The sequence below is a fragment of the Strongylocentrotus purpuratus genome, unplaced genomic scaffold (genome assembly GCF_000002235.5).
Source record: "Strongylocentrotus purpuratus isolate Spur 01 unplaced genomic scaffold, Spur_5.0 spur5_scaffold_10, whole genome shotgun sequence".
Classification (NCBI taxonomy): Eukaryota; Metazoa; Echinodermata; class Echinoidea; order Camarodonta; family Strongylocentrotidae; genus Strongylocentrotus; species Strongylocentrotus purpuratus.
This window is the reverse complement of record NW_022145595.1, coordinates 29,220,570-29,233,816: the sequence shown is the minus strand read 5'-3', so window position 1 is coordinate 29,233,816 and position 13,247 is coordinate 29,220,570. Positions and strand designations below refer to the sequence as shown.

General features: G+C 37.2%; 1 protein-coding gene across 3 annotated transcripts in view; it reads right to left on the bottom strand.

Moving 5' to 3' along the window:
- The window catches only part of LOC584014 (WD repeat and FYVE domain-containing protein 3), a 104,226-nt gene that overhangs the window by 37,809 nt on the left and 53,170 nt on the right, over positions 1–13,247 (bottom strand). For 2 of the 3 annotated variants that reach the window (XM_030980012.1, XM_030980013.1), the window contains exons 28-44: positions 13,005–13,131; positions 11,536–11,753; positions 10,917–11,104; positions 9,581–9,715; positions 8,680–8,859; positions 7,448–7,480; positions 6,723–6,828; positions 5,950–6,071; positions 5,119–5,320; positions 4,655–4,726; positions 3,948–4,034; positions 3,010–3,142; positions 2,283–2,487; positions 1,873–1,910; positions 1,510–1,557; positions 988–1,084; positions 218–316 (exon numbers count right to left, since the gene is read on the bottom strand). In XM_030980012.1, the coding sequence (XP_030835872.1) occupies positions 218–316; positions 988–1,084; positions 1,510–1,557; positions 1,873–1,910; positions 2,283–2,487; positions 3,010–3,142; positions 3,948–4,034; positions 4,655–4,726; positions 5,119–5,320; positions 5,950–6,071; positions 6,723–6,828; positions 7,448–7,480; positions 8,680–8,859; positions 9,581–9,715; positions 10,917–11,104; positions 11,536–11,753; positions 13,005–13,131 (2,090 nt within the window). The remainder of the gene's footprint in view (positions 1–217; positions 317–987; positions 1,085–1,509; positions 1,558–1,872; positions 1,911–2,282; positions 2,488–3,009; positions 3,143–3,947; positions 4,035–4,654; positions 4,727–5,118; positions 5,321–5,949; positions 6,072–6,722; positions 6,829–7,447; positions 7,481–8,679; positions 8,860–9,580; positions 9,716–10,916; positions 11,105–11,535; positions 11,754–13,004; positions 13,132–13,247) is intronic. The other variant, XM_030980014.1, reaches the window with a different exon arrangement.

Sequence of the window (13,247 nt, the reverse complement as noted above, 5' to 3'; positions counted from 1 at the left end):
GGTTGGGCTCTAACAAGGTTTATTTCCTTTTTGGCCACTGCCTTCCTCACTTTTTATAATTCATCTTATGTATTGTCATACATTTGTCTGTTTAATCTCTTGAGGAGAAATAAATAATCTTGAGAACTTAAACTTGAAACTTGAAAAAGGTGGCTGTTTGTTGGGTACAAAGAAGTTTGGATTTGAGAGAAAGTTAGAGAGAAAGAGTATTATTTACCTGCATGAAGTTGAGACTGAACCTGAAGGTGGCGCTCTCTCGTTTGCTCTTGAGTGAAGGCAACATCTGAAGTCCACCAATCACCTTACTGGCTAGTCTCTGAGCAATTAAAAACAATGGAAAAAATACAAAATAAGTATGAAATCATAATGATATAAGTCTTATGAATGTTGTATATTCCAATATAACCTGCTCAATTACTAGCTTACAAATGTATTGATAATGATAGATTTTTCATTTATAATAATCATCGATACGATTTCTGCAAGTAGTCACATTTCTATGCAATTACTAGATTGATTTACATCTACACCAAGTCACCGCAAGCCCTCTTATCAATCGCAAGTTTGCAATCTCCTATCTGGTATGTAAATACTTGCAATTGATAGCAATCCCAAATAAGTTGCGTTTAATATCAACTCTTTGTAGGAAAGGGCCCAGTTGACTGTTTCATAAAACTTGCTATCAATATCAAGTTACAATAACTGTTATAAGCTATTGAAATAGTGGCATTTCATTGGCTGAGAGCAAATTTGTCGTAGAAATTTAGTATTTGTTATTGATAAACAGTTTTATAAAACAGGGCCCTAATCTTGTAGTGTGATTGCAGCACATACATGTCCTTGTCACATACCGTAATCAACACATACCCAGCCAAGAAGACAAGTATTCATGACTTTTAATATGAATGTTTTATTCAAGATATTAAGACCCATTCTTCACAGGGTCCATTTTGAAGGGTTAAAAAAATAAGTTTCCTTTTTACTCACAGACTGGTTAGTTTGAGCTTGCTCTCTGGTCGATAGCTTCTTCTCCGCCGTCAGGTAGTTATTCCACATCTTACTTGCAGCATCGCCCATAGCAGCCCTAAACCATAAGGAGAGTGGAGGAGATACAGAGGAAAACATTATAGCAAGAAATTCTCACTACCGTAACTACGGTATTTTGCCATAGGGGGCAGTACTGGCCATGGGTATATTTGGAAAAGGCAGTTCCAGTTCCCATACGAATACAATGGGTCAAGAACTGGAAAGTCAGATGGAAATTACAGTTTCAGAACCAATGAACTATGTACTCTGACAATCTTAAAACTTGTAATAAAGCACTTGTCATAAATCTGTTGTTTTGATATGAATGAATAAATGACATGGCAGAAGCAACATTAAATAATAAAGCAATAAGTGGACATCAAGATATATACTAAAATGGAGTTAAACATCATAACATATAGCCGTCTAACTATGAAAAATGAAGAGACATTAAAATAATTGGGAGCTTGGATGAATTATTACCTGGCCACCTTGAGATCCACAGTCACTGTATTCCTGGTTCCAGCGGACCTGAAGAAGGAAAGCAACAGTAAGACTTAGGATTTCATAACAAATCAACTGCCTCTTATTATCAATGCCACAAAACTATTAACCTGTTCACTCCTGAATTCTCCCTTTCTCATAGGCATAACACAGGGTCCAGTTGGTTCCGGTAGACAACTGGTTAATTAACACATTTGATGGTGATACTGCACATTGATTGGCATGACCTGACATAACATGAAACAACTATTTGTTTAAATCCTATTTTGTTCAGACTATCTTTCTATTGAAAGAAGAGAAGAGATGAAGAAGGATAATATAATTTGCCAGATGTAAACTTACGAGTTGGGCAGCGTGACTTTGAAGATCTCCTCAATGACCTGCAAAATACAAGAGGAAAAGGATACATAATAATCATATGAATAGCGGTCACATTAAACATGTATTTTCCAATATTTCCACAAGGTCTGAACAGATGAGCAGATGATGGTCTCAAGAATGATTAAACCTACCAAAAAAGGTCAGAAAAAGAAATGAATTATGTTGATTTAAACCACTCATCTTCTCTCCAAACTAGGGAGTGACATGACCACGAGTCATGTTTGCTGGATTCATGGAAATGACTCAATAAACTGGAAGACAAAAAATGCTCTGTATCCTCTCCTTTACAAGTCAATAGCCATACCTGACACGGAATTTAAATGAAGTTTAATAACAGAATTTGTTGGCAGAAATAAGCTAAGTGAACTTACTGATTTCTTAGCCATGATGAGATCTTCCCAGACCCTACGGCCAGCTTTTCTGACCAGTAGCTGACCCTCCTGGACTGAGCCTTTTGAGTTCTCATCCTCTATCTTACGCTGTCCTTTCTTGTTGCCTTCGATCATAGGGTTCACATGCCATGTCGTGTTCCGCCTCACTTCACCAAGGCTGCTAGGTGCCGCTGAACCATCACCACTAGTTTCAGAGAGAGAGAGAGAGAGCAAGCATAATGAATTAGGAACACATTTTTTTTTAATGAACAAACTACATGTATACAATATTCAAATAACACAAAAGAGAATTAATTTGCTGTCATCATTATCAACATCATCAAAATCTTTAACACCATCAATAATATCATCACCATCATGATCATTTTCATCATCATCATCACCATCATCAATATCATCATCACCATCATCATCATCATCATTATCATCATCACCATCATCATCAATATCATCATCATCATCACCATCATAAACAAAGTCATCATTATCATCACCATCATCAATATCATCATCACCATTACTATCATCATCATCATCATCACCATCACCATCACCATCATCACCACCATCATCACCACCATCATCATCATCAATATCATCATCACCATCATCAATATCATCATCACCATCATCAATATCATCATCACCATCATCAATATCATCATCACCATAAGCACCATCATCATCACCACATCTATGGACTTACTTGCTAGCATTGGTAAGTACAAAGAGACAGTGGCATAGACATCCTATAAATTCAGACTCGTAGTTGACAGGTCCAAACAGCAACGTCCTGTTCTCTGTGATATGTCTCAGAGATTCCAGAAGGGATACCTGGTCTGGAATATCACAAGAAAAAACAAAAACATTATTAATTAAAGATATTCTGATATTCCCATAAAATACAAGATATTTGTTAAAAAGAAAATGATATTATAAAGCTTAGAACATTATCTACAGGGATGCCTGTCAGTTTTACTCACTGGGCCTGAAAAGAAGCCAGAACATTAAAAGCCCCATATGTGCTGTACAATATAAAGCCTGAAATGGGAAGTTGTCAGGGCCTAAAATCAGGCAAAAGCCTGAAGACCGGAATCTCTATATCGATTGATCATTCATTTTCAGTGGTTTCATTTGAAATTCTCATAGACATTCAACACTAACAACCAAACCAGTTGAAAAATATCTGGAATTGATTAAAGATAAACAGTTAAAAATGGTTTGATGTAATGAGTTTTCTAATACAAATAAAAATATTGACACAATTGACTCCCAGATAATAAAAAAATAAAGGCTTTACCATCATTGATATTCTCTGATTTTGTTTGTTAAGACTACTTCCATGCATGAAACTTTTGTGAATCTGGACTATTTGTGAAATTTGTGAAAGCTTAATGCAAGGGGCAGTCTCTGGTCTTTAAAGTGTAGTGTAGAAGGTGTCAATCATGGTACTGTCAAACCTGCGTTCGTGACCACCTGTCTGCAAAGACCAAATTTTATTTCTTCCCCTTGATAATGGTTTCTCATTGGAACATTTACTAAAGGAACCTGTAAATAAAGACAACTTTTCTTGTCTCCTTTGGGTGGTCTTTATAGACAGGTTTCCCTGTAGCAGTACAGATAACGCGTAGATGAATTTCTTACCAGAAAGAGATTCTAGAGGTCTTGACAGCTGATACAGGACAGTCCTATTCAAGCAGTGATAGATGTTATCCAACTGGATCCCATGTGCTGAAAAAAGACATGCACAATAATAAGTCATCAGATTCATTCACGCACAACATGCACGATCTCCACTCCCTGGAGAGAATTCCTACCATATGGTCACCGTGAGGACATAGGCAATTACTAACACAAATGCTTTCGTCATCCTACCGGGTTCCCATTTCTCTCTTGGGTATTGAGTGGCAAATGTTGATTGATGCCTTGCCAAAGGACATTAGTGTCGTGTCAGGGATCGAACCCACGACCTTTGCATTTCAAGTCAAGTACTAAACCCATCGACTATGACACGTCAAGACATCTCAGAACAGCAATAATTATCTAAGGCTCCCTAACAAATGTTAAATTCAGCTGGTTTAGAATACTAATATATGTTCCCATGATAGTGTCATAACGAAGATACAATCATGTACCTTATAATTAATTGTGCTACAAATGATATATTACATAATAACATTATACACATGGAACAAGGAAATTGACAAGTATTTTCCTAACATCAACATACCAAGGTATGATATTCCAGGATATACATGTACTAGCAAAAGACCATACTGGCAAGTGATTTCAAAACATACATGAGAGAAAAGGGTAGATAAAGAAGTAAAGAACATATTTTAGTTTCTTACATCTCTTCTTAGCCTGTCCTATGAGCTGGGCAATGAACTCAAACACTTCCTTGGACTTCCGGGAGAATACACCTGCAAAGAGAGAGAAAGAGAGAGAGAGAGAGAGAGAGAGAGAGAGAGATGAAGAAATGTAAGACATTCAAAAGAATCACTATTGAAATGAGATGACACAGGATTGTATGTGAACATATATATATTTTTCTTCTTTTCAATTGCACAGATCTGGTCCCCATCTCTCACAGAGTTGATAAATCAATCAAACATTTAAATTCACCTTGTATTAGGAGTTGCAACTGATTTTGAAATCAGTTTGAGTTGTGATCAATTTGGATCAATCAAAACTGTTTGGAGGGTTATTGTTGCTGTGTGAGTCTCCTTGGGCTATTTGGAAGCAACAAACAGGAGCATTCTATGATCACTCTTCATGTAACTAAATTCAAGTAGTACAACCGGTTGGCACTCACCTAGCCATAGCTTGTCCACCAATCTTGAGCAGAAGTAGAAGATGTTTGAGACGAGGTTGTTGTAGGAGCCCCCATGGGCTATGGGTAGGGCGCTCTCCTTACCGAGGAGGGCGTCGCCGGCTAGCAGACGCTCCATCAGGTTGGCTAGGATGGCTGTCTGGAACTCATTGATCTGGCAAGGTGTGGCTCTCTCAGGAGACGACTAAGGAAAAAACGATTCAAAGGAAAGTTACAGCATGACAAAATTTGTAGTAATCAAAGGTCTGGTAGAGGTCCATAAGCAAAACGATAATAATAATCTGGATTTATACAGCGCTTAATACGAAATACCGTCTCTAACCTCTTTTCAGATATTATTAACCTGGTCACAGGATTCATTCACGTACAATGTGCACCATCTCCACTCCCTGGGGAGTATTCCTACTATATGGTCGCCGTGAGGGCATGGGCAATTACTTACACAAATGCTCTCATCATCCTAACAGGTCCCAATTTATCTCCTGGGTATGGAGTGGCAAATGTAGATTAATGCCTTGCCAAAGGACATTCTATACTTCACAATGGACCACCCGCCATATGTAACAACTCTGAACTATGAACGGACATAGTATGACACACTTAGCTTTAAAAACACCCTTTCCCTTTAAATAAAGTGATATCATCAAGTAGACATTGGAGTAATGAACATACATTTAGGGAGCTCAAAAATAAAATCAAGGTATACTTGCTTTCAAAACCACAATAATCATTTAATGTGTATCAACCACAAATTTGAATCTAAGCTCAGAACATGAAATAGCTTAAAAAACTCAAACAAGTAAATGCACTTACTTCTAATATGATGTCAAGGACTGTTGGACTGCGGTTTGGCATTGGCAAGGACAGGCTGTCTACCACAATCACTCTGATGAAGTCCATCACGTAACGCTTGGCTGGATGGCCAGTCAGGTTAGCTGATATAGGGAAAAAACAATTGTTAGTGATGGTAGGGGCAGAATGTTTGGTGAGCACTGTGGCCAAAATAAAATAAAATATGGCCTATCTTCACCATATATCTCAATGTATCTCAATCTCCCGGGATTCCTGTCCTGTGGACAATATTCAGCAGCAGGGTTAGAAATCATATCACCCACATATAACTTCCACTGAGGCATTCACAACAATATGGCACAAAGTTATATGGCATGTCTCAATGAAAGCATTGTTCACTGAAGTGATTCTTCAAATATAGGCCTTCCTCAATCAAAATCACCCACAAAACATTAAAACAACACTCAGTGAATGTTCAATAGCTGCTACATCTCGGGGTTAGAGCAGTGGCCTTTGAACCAAATAATGCAAGAGCCAGTATGTCTGATTTGGTGTTGCCGCAGTGATGCATCTTCACCTACCTGGACCCTGTTTCATGAAACTTGTTATCAATCAAAAATGCTAAATTCCTATGATTAATTTGCTATCTGCAAATAAAATTCTACGATTTCAGTAGCTTATAACAGTTATTGTAACTTGTTATTGATATCAAGTTTTTATGAAACAGAGCCCTGAAGTGGCACACAGAGGATACAAGCAGGATTGATAAATGGTATAAAGCATGTTGTTCTCACCTTGGCTGGTTCCATTATCAATCTTGAGACCAAGGCCAGGTATATCCAGGTCTGGTAGATACTGTATGTCATCCAGTGGAGAGGCAAGGTCTCCCATATCATCCAGCTATGATAGGCATACATACAACGGATGGAAAACAATATGTCTTACAAGGGACAGGCGGATACTGCTTAGTCCAACACTACATCACACTGACAATACCGCTTCAGCCAATTTGAAGTGCCCATATGTATAGTGATTACAATTTTTCAAAAATCCTTAACTTTCTTATATTTAGTCAGGTTTAATTGAAACTTTCATCAGTTTGCTTCTCCAATTTTTCTGCTTTCTTTTAGAGTAGTTTTCTATTTGGGTTGGATTTCCATTTAAATTTAATCCAACACAATACTTGTTTCAAACAATTCCGAAAGAGTGAAATCAATTTGAAAATGACAAGAATAAAATGATCTATGGAAACTTCTTCGCTTTAATCCCTTTAATCCCTTTTATGACAAATTCACAAACTGCTCAAACATGCAGTGACACTTCAATAGGATTTGTGATTCAACTGCAAAGTGAAATGCATGTGTGTCCCAATATAAAGATAATGACAAGTCCTATACCTTTATAAACATGTAGCTTTTATATCTTTTATAAAATCTACAAAAATTCTAAGAAATGTATTAGCATTTAGACATGAATGTTGACAGTACTACATACAACAAAACTGAAATTAGCTGCCTACCAGTAACGTATTCTCCTCTTGAATAGTAGTCATCTTTAGGAATTTAAGGATGCAGATGGATGGGGGATAAGTCGAAGCCAACAAACATGCAATACACATGCAGAGGAGTGGGAGAAAAATATAGCTTCAAATGAAATATGACATAAAGAAAATAAGAAATGACCAAAGACAATGACATTGAGAGGAAGAAAAAAAGACCTGGGCCTATAGCATAAAACTTGGCACTAAGCCATTAATGGCAACTTCCATTAAAACCTTGATTTGATTGGCTGTTGTGTTGTGTTGCCATGGTAGTTGATGTTGATGGCAAAGTTCTTCTCTCTTCTTCAAGATAATCTGCGTCCTTCAATACTGAAGATTCTTGCAGATGCCATATACACAGTCTGGTTGGGGTATGCATTTACCACCAGTGGTAAGTTTTATGCAACAGGGCCCAGATGAAATTGATGAGCAGGCATGGAAGTAGAGTGACATCCAAATGTTAATAATCATGCAGTAAGACCACCCTCTTGCTTTCAATTATTTTTTAAATGGCCCAATCATTAATAAATGTTAAAAGTTCAGGCAGAGCCCATATAAAACTTCTGTATCAGAATCGTTGCCAAATTAGTAATCAAAGAGCTCAAGATGTTCCCCCACCTTTTTACAGAGCACATTTAATCACAGATACAACACAATTGCATGCAAAAGAATAAAGATGACACAAAATATTATATCGATTCACACAATTTCTATTCAATTGTGTTATGATGACAAAAGAATATCAGATAAATAGCCACAAAACTCATGCAAAAATTCCTATAAAAACTTAAAAGATAAATTGGGTAAATAACACATGGTAAGTTAGAACTCTAAGCCAAGATACACAATAAATACTATCATTCATAGCTCACAGGCAAGATGAATATTGAAAGACCTCTTTTCTATAATACAAACTAGATTCTCACATACCACATGACCAGCTACAGACTACATTCTATTCTCATAGAAAAAGCAGCAGGGGTGCAGGGGGGCAGGAGAGGGAAGGGGAGGGAAGGGAAGCGGGATATCAAACATGTACATATCATCCAGTGTGTTGGAGTATGGAAAGAAAGTTAATGCCAGACCATACAGGAAGGGTGCACTCAAATAGTTCGGCTTTAACTCTGTAACACAGAGGAGAGGAGAGGAGAGGGGTGGGAAGGGGTGGGAAGGGGAAGCAGAGGGGGAGGTCTTGTACAGGGATATCATACCTGATCGCCGTGCGTGGTAGGGTATGGGAAGAGTGTTGACGCCAGTCCACATAAGAAAGGTCCACTCATACAGATTGGTTTGAACTCTGTGACGTTGTGGTAGAGATAGAGTAAGAACTGGACCAACGTCACTGGGTACTCCTGTAACCAGCTAGTCTTCTCATCTTCATCATCGTATGCCTGGAGGAAAATGAGCAAAAGGTAGAGGTTGTAATGAGAATAAGAATATCAACAGCAACATTCTACAACTAAAGGAATAGTAGCAGGTAAAAGAGCTGACTTTTAATAATAGTATCTAGACCATTCTTCTGTACACTGAAATTTTGATTTCTGATCTAAACACTTTACACAAACAATTACTCTAAAGAGAGCTACAGTGTAATAGGAGGTGTTTCTAGTTTACACCAAACACTAAGATCTTACACTCACCTGACTGAGCATAACTCTAATCTTTGATAATAGAATCTAGACCATTCGTCTTTACACTGAACACTTTATTTCTCTACTAACACTAACACCAACAGTCACTCTGAAGTGAGCTAAAGAGGTGTTTCTACTTGACACCAAACTCTAAAACCTTACACTCACCTGGTTATGCATGAATCTAATTTGAGATAACAGTATATACACTGTTTCTAAGTAACACTGAACACTACTTCATACCAAACACTTTACACTAACCATCGCTCTGATATGAGCTACTAGGACTGAATTGATTATACTTTCCACCAAACACTAACACCCTACACTCACCTGATTGAGCATAACTCTAATCTGTAATAATAGTACACTGAACGCCTTTTTTCTCTACTAAACACTTCACACTGACCATCACTCTGAAGTGAGCTAAGTACATGTAGGTGTTTCTACTTGACACCAAACACTAACACCCTACACTCACCTGATTTAGCATGACTCTGACTTGCGATAACAGTATCATGACCGCATCAGGACAGAGGTTGGTAGAGAGGGTTCCACTGGCCGATTGGCTGGCTGGAACACCAAAGATGTACTGCCACATCGAGTTCAGATCCAACTGAGAAATGAACAGAAATTTGTTGAGAGAACATGTTAATTGTAAAAGTGAGTAATGTTCTCACATGTATTGTCTATGTTCTATACAGTATGAGTATCATGTACTGTACTTTGAAACGTAAATTATATCAAACTGATGGACATTATGTATGTTTAAAATATGTATGTTTGGAATATGATATAGAAATCAATAAATCAAATCCAATCTAATCAACATCAATGCTTCACACCCGCATGCTTGCAATTGAACCTTAATCAAGTTCGGGCAAGTCCACCATATTTGTTTCCAGGACGGTGCTTACTACATCATTATTTTTTTAGCATGTACATTTATCCAAATGATTGTATAAAGCTGACTGCCTTTAACTTGGATCATATAAATATCAAGAATATACTTTAGATGTTAGATTTCAGCATACCTAGTAACATGTAGAACATTAAATTGTGGTACTGTTGACAACTTTAAAGGTACTATGTCCCATTTGCAGGCCAAAAAAATGAAAAAGTTAAATTCCAACTGCTTTTGAAAGATAATACTAATTTAGAACTTCCCTAAAAAAGGTGGGGCTCGAAAATGTCTTCAAGTGGGAAAATAACGACTATTAGTTATCAAATCGACTTTAGGGCTATAGAGCCCAAAAGTAATAGTCTTGATTTTCAGGCAATTGTACCGAATGGTCATACGTTTTATGCTGCGCAAAGATTCAATCAGTTTAATCTTGGCCATCACAAAAAGTGGGTTATTGATGTAGACAAATGCTCATGTACCCTTTACAACTCTTCATGTATGTTATTATCAAAGAAGAAAAAAAGCCAGTCAGTCATTCAATAGTGTCTGACAGTGAAGTCTAGCAAGTAAATGGGTTTCCTTGCATAATTTGAATATGAGGACACTGCTAACGTTTAAATTTCACAGATAGGACATACATGATTCCTGCAAAGTTCTACAGAATTTGAGGTTGGCTGCAAAAGGGACATAGTACCTTTAAGACGCGTCTTAAAACATTTCTTTTCAAAAATACTTTCCAATGGTAATGAGATGAAGTATGTTGAGCATATCTCACTCTTCTTCTCTTCTTACTCTATCCACCTTTCCTTTTTACTCTTTCTAAGACATATTTTGATATGCACTATATAAGCACGGTATATTCTTATTATTATTAAATTACGAGATTTAAATAAAAAACAGACAAATCTCTAACCTGACAATTATCTGGTAGAGGTTTAGGAGGATGTCCCAGTGCTAGAGCGATCAAGAGGAAGTAGATCTCTGGTACGTCTGCATGTCTTGGTAAGAGGGTCGGTAGCATGAGAAACCCTGGTAGAAGACATGCCTCCTGGTTGATCTCTCGAGTCTGGGGCTTCTTACTGCTCTTACCAACGTTGAAACCTAACCAGTTAAACAAGAAGCAAGAAGTATTGCAGTTATCAGCATATGTTGGAGAAATACAAAAGATAATTTGCAGGCACAAGTCCCGGTCAATCATAATCCATTAGACAGGTAATTATTCAAATAAATAAACGAAATATAATACAAAAATCAGCATTCAGACCACCAACATTTCAATATGGATTCCCTGTGGACAAAAGTTTACAATTAAATTCTACAATATGTGTAATCAAGATGAACGAACAAAACTAACCTAATATGACATTCATTTGATTAAGAAAGTGAGTGGGATATCACGATTGAGCTCAATGAAACAAACTGTAACTTTCATTTGATTATGAAGAACTGGGAGGATTTGGTCCAGCCTCTGAGCCCAATGGGAATTCAGATATCACAATCATGTTTTGATGATGTCAAATAAAAACACTAACCTAAGACAACTTTCATTCTGTTATGAAGGACTGGCTCCGTCTGATCCAACCATCCGCCTCCCGACTGGCCCTCTCTGAACTTGTTGATGGTTGTCTGGTTGCTGAGCATCGCTATCAGGATACGCAGGGCGATGATGGCCGTCGTCGGGTGAAGGTGACCTTGTAGGAAGAGGAGGAGCCAATCAAAACCAAGTACTCGCTGCACCTCATCACATGTCCTGTAATATGGGGATGAATGAGTAACGATCAAAACATGAAAGAGACAAATGCTATTTACTAAACTCACATGTGCTCCTTCGTATTACGCTCATGAATTATTTACAATTTCATATATTGTGTACTTGTATTACTACAATTCTATATAGTGTAATTTTTGTCATGTAAATACTTTTGTAATAACATTGTACAATTCAGCCCCCGGGCTGCGATGCATATTTTTTAAATAAATAAACCATTTTTATTATAAAGAAACAGAGAGCATGGATTCACAACAGAGAAAAATAGAAAGAGAGAGACCGAGATGAAGACAGAGTCAGAGAGAGAAATAGACAATGAAAAAGAGCTAGAGAGAGGGGAACCAAACTTATCATTGGAGAGAAAATGGAGGGAAAAGTCAGTTGGTTAAAGGATCTCTCCTACTACAGGAGAAACATCACTTTTATGTACTTTCTATGTACATGTACTTTCTAGGAACTGCTAATCTAATATTTATGCCCCCCCCCCCTAACAAATAACAGTCTTTCAAATGGTACCAAAATAGAAATCTACTTTTAATTTGTTTTGTAAGACGTTTGCCTGACATAGCCATGGCCCTTTGTAGAATAGTGCTTTCTGTGATGAAGCAAATGAAAGATACCGTAAATCTCTGTGTATAAGGCGCACCTGTGTATAAGGCGCACCCCTATTTTGGGGGCAAAACAAAATAATTTAATTTTAAAAAATAAAAAATGTTGTTGTTGTTGTTGTTTTGTTGCCGAAAACCCACACGGGAAAGGACCTTCATTTCACATCGAGGTGCAGTCAAAGGCGCTGATTTGTGCTTGTGAACTTATCACAAATAATAGTAACAATGTCGTTTTTAGAAAAATGTGTAAGATCATTAATGTAAATATAAAAACAAGTACCTAGGATAGAACCTTGTGGTACACCATTTGTTATAGAAAAAAAATTTGAGGAATTATTATTATAAACTACATATTGAGATCTATTAGAAAGATTATTTTCAAACCAAGATGACAGACAAATTTGAGTGTTGTTGTAGTTTCCGAGTGGTGAGTCAACACACTGATTACTGAGCTGGGAGACATTGCCAGGCATAGCGCCATAAATCGAAAATAAAAAAATTAAAATAAATTTTTTTTTTTTTTTTTTTTTTTCTGTACCTGTGTATAAGACGCACCCCCGACTTTCAATTTTTTTCAGCGGCAAAAAAGTGCGCCTTATACACAGAGATTTACAGTACTACTTACGGAACACTTATGCTGCCCGAGTTGACATAATGTAGTATTCTCAGTAGAGTTTCTAGTAAGGTGTTTCTCAGGCACACAGTGTGCGCTGAGACAAGTGCTGTGGAGTCTTCTGACATGCTGTCTGAATCTAAACAAGAAAAATAGATAAGTCATAACTTGTTAGTAATGAGTCATTCCGTTTAAAGGCAACACACATAGCAAAAAAGCATGTGAAACAACTGAAAATGGAGAAAAATCCTTTGA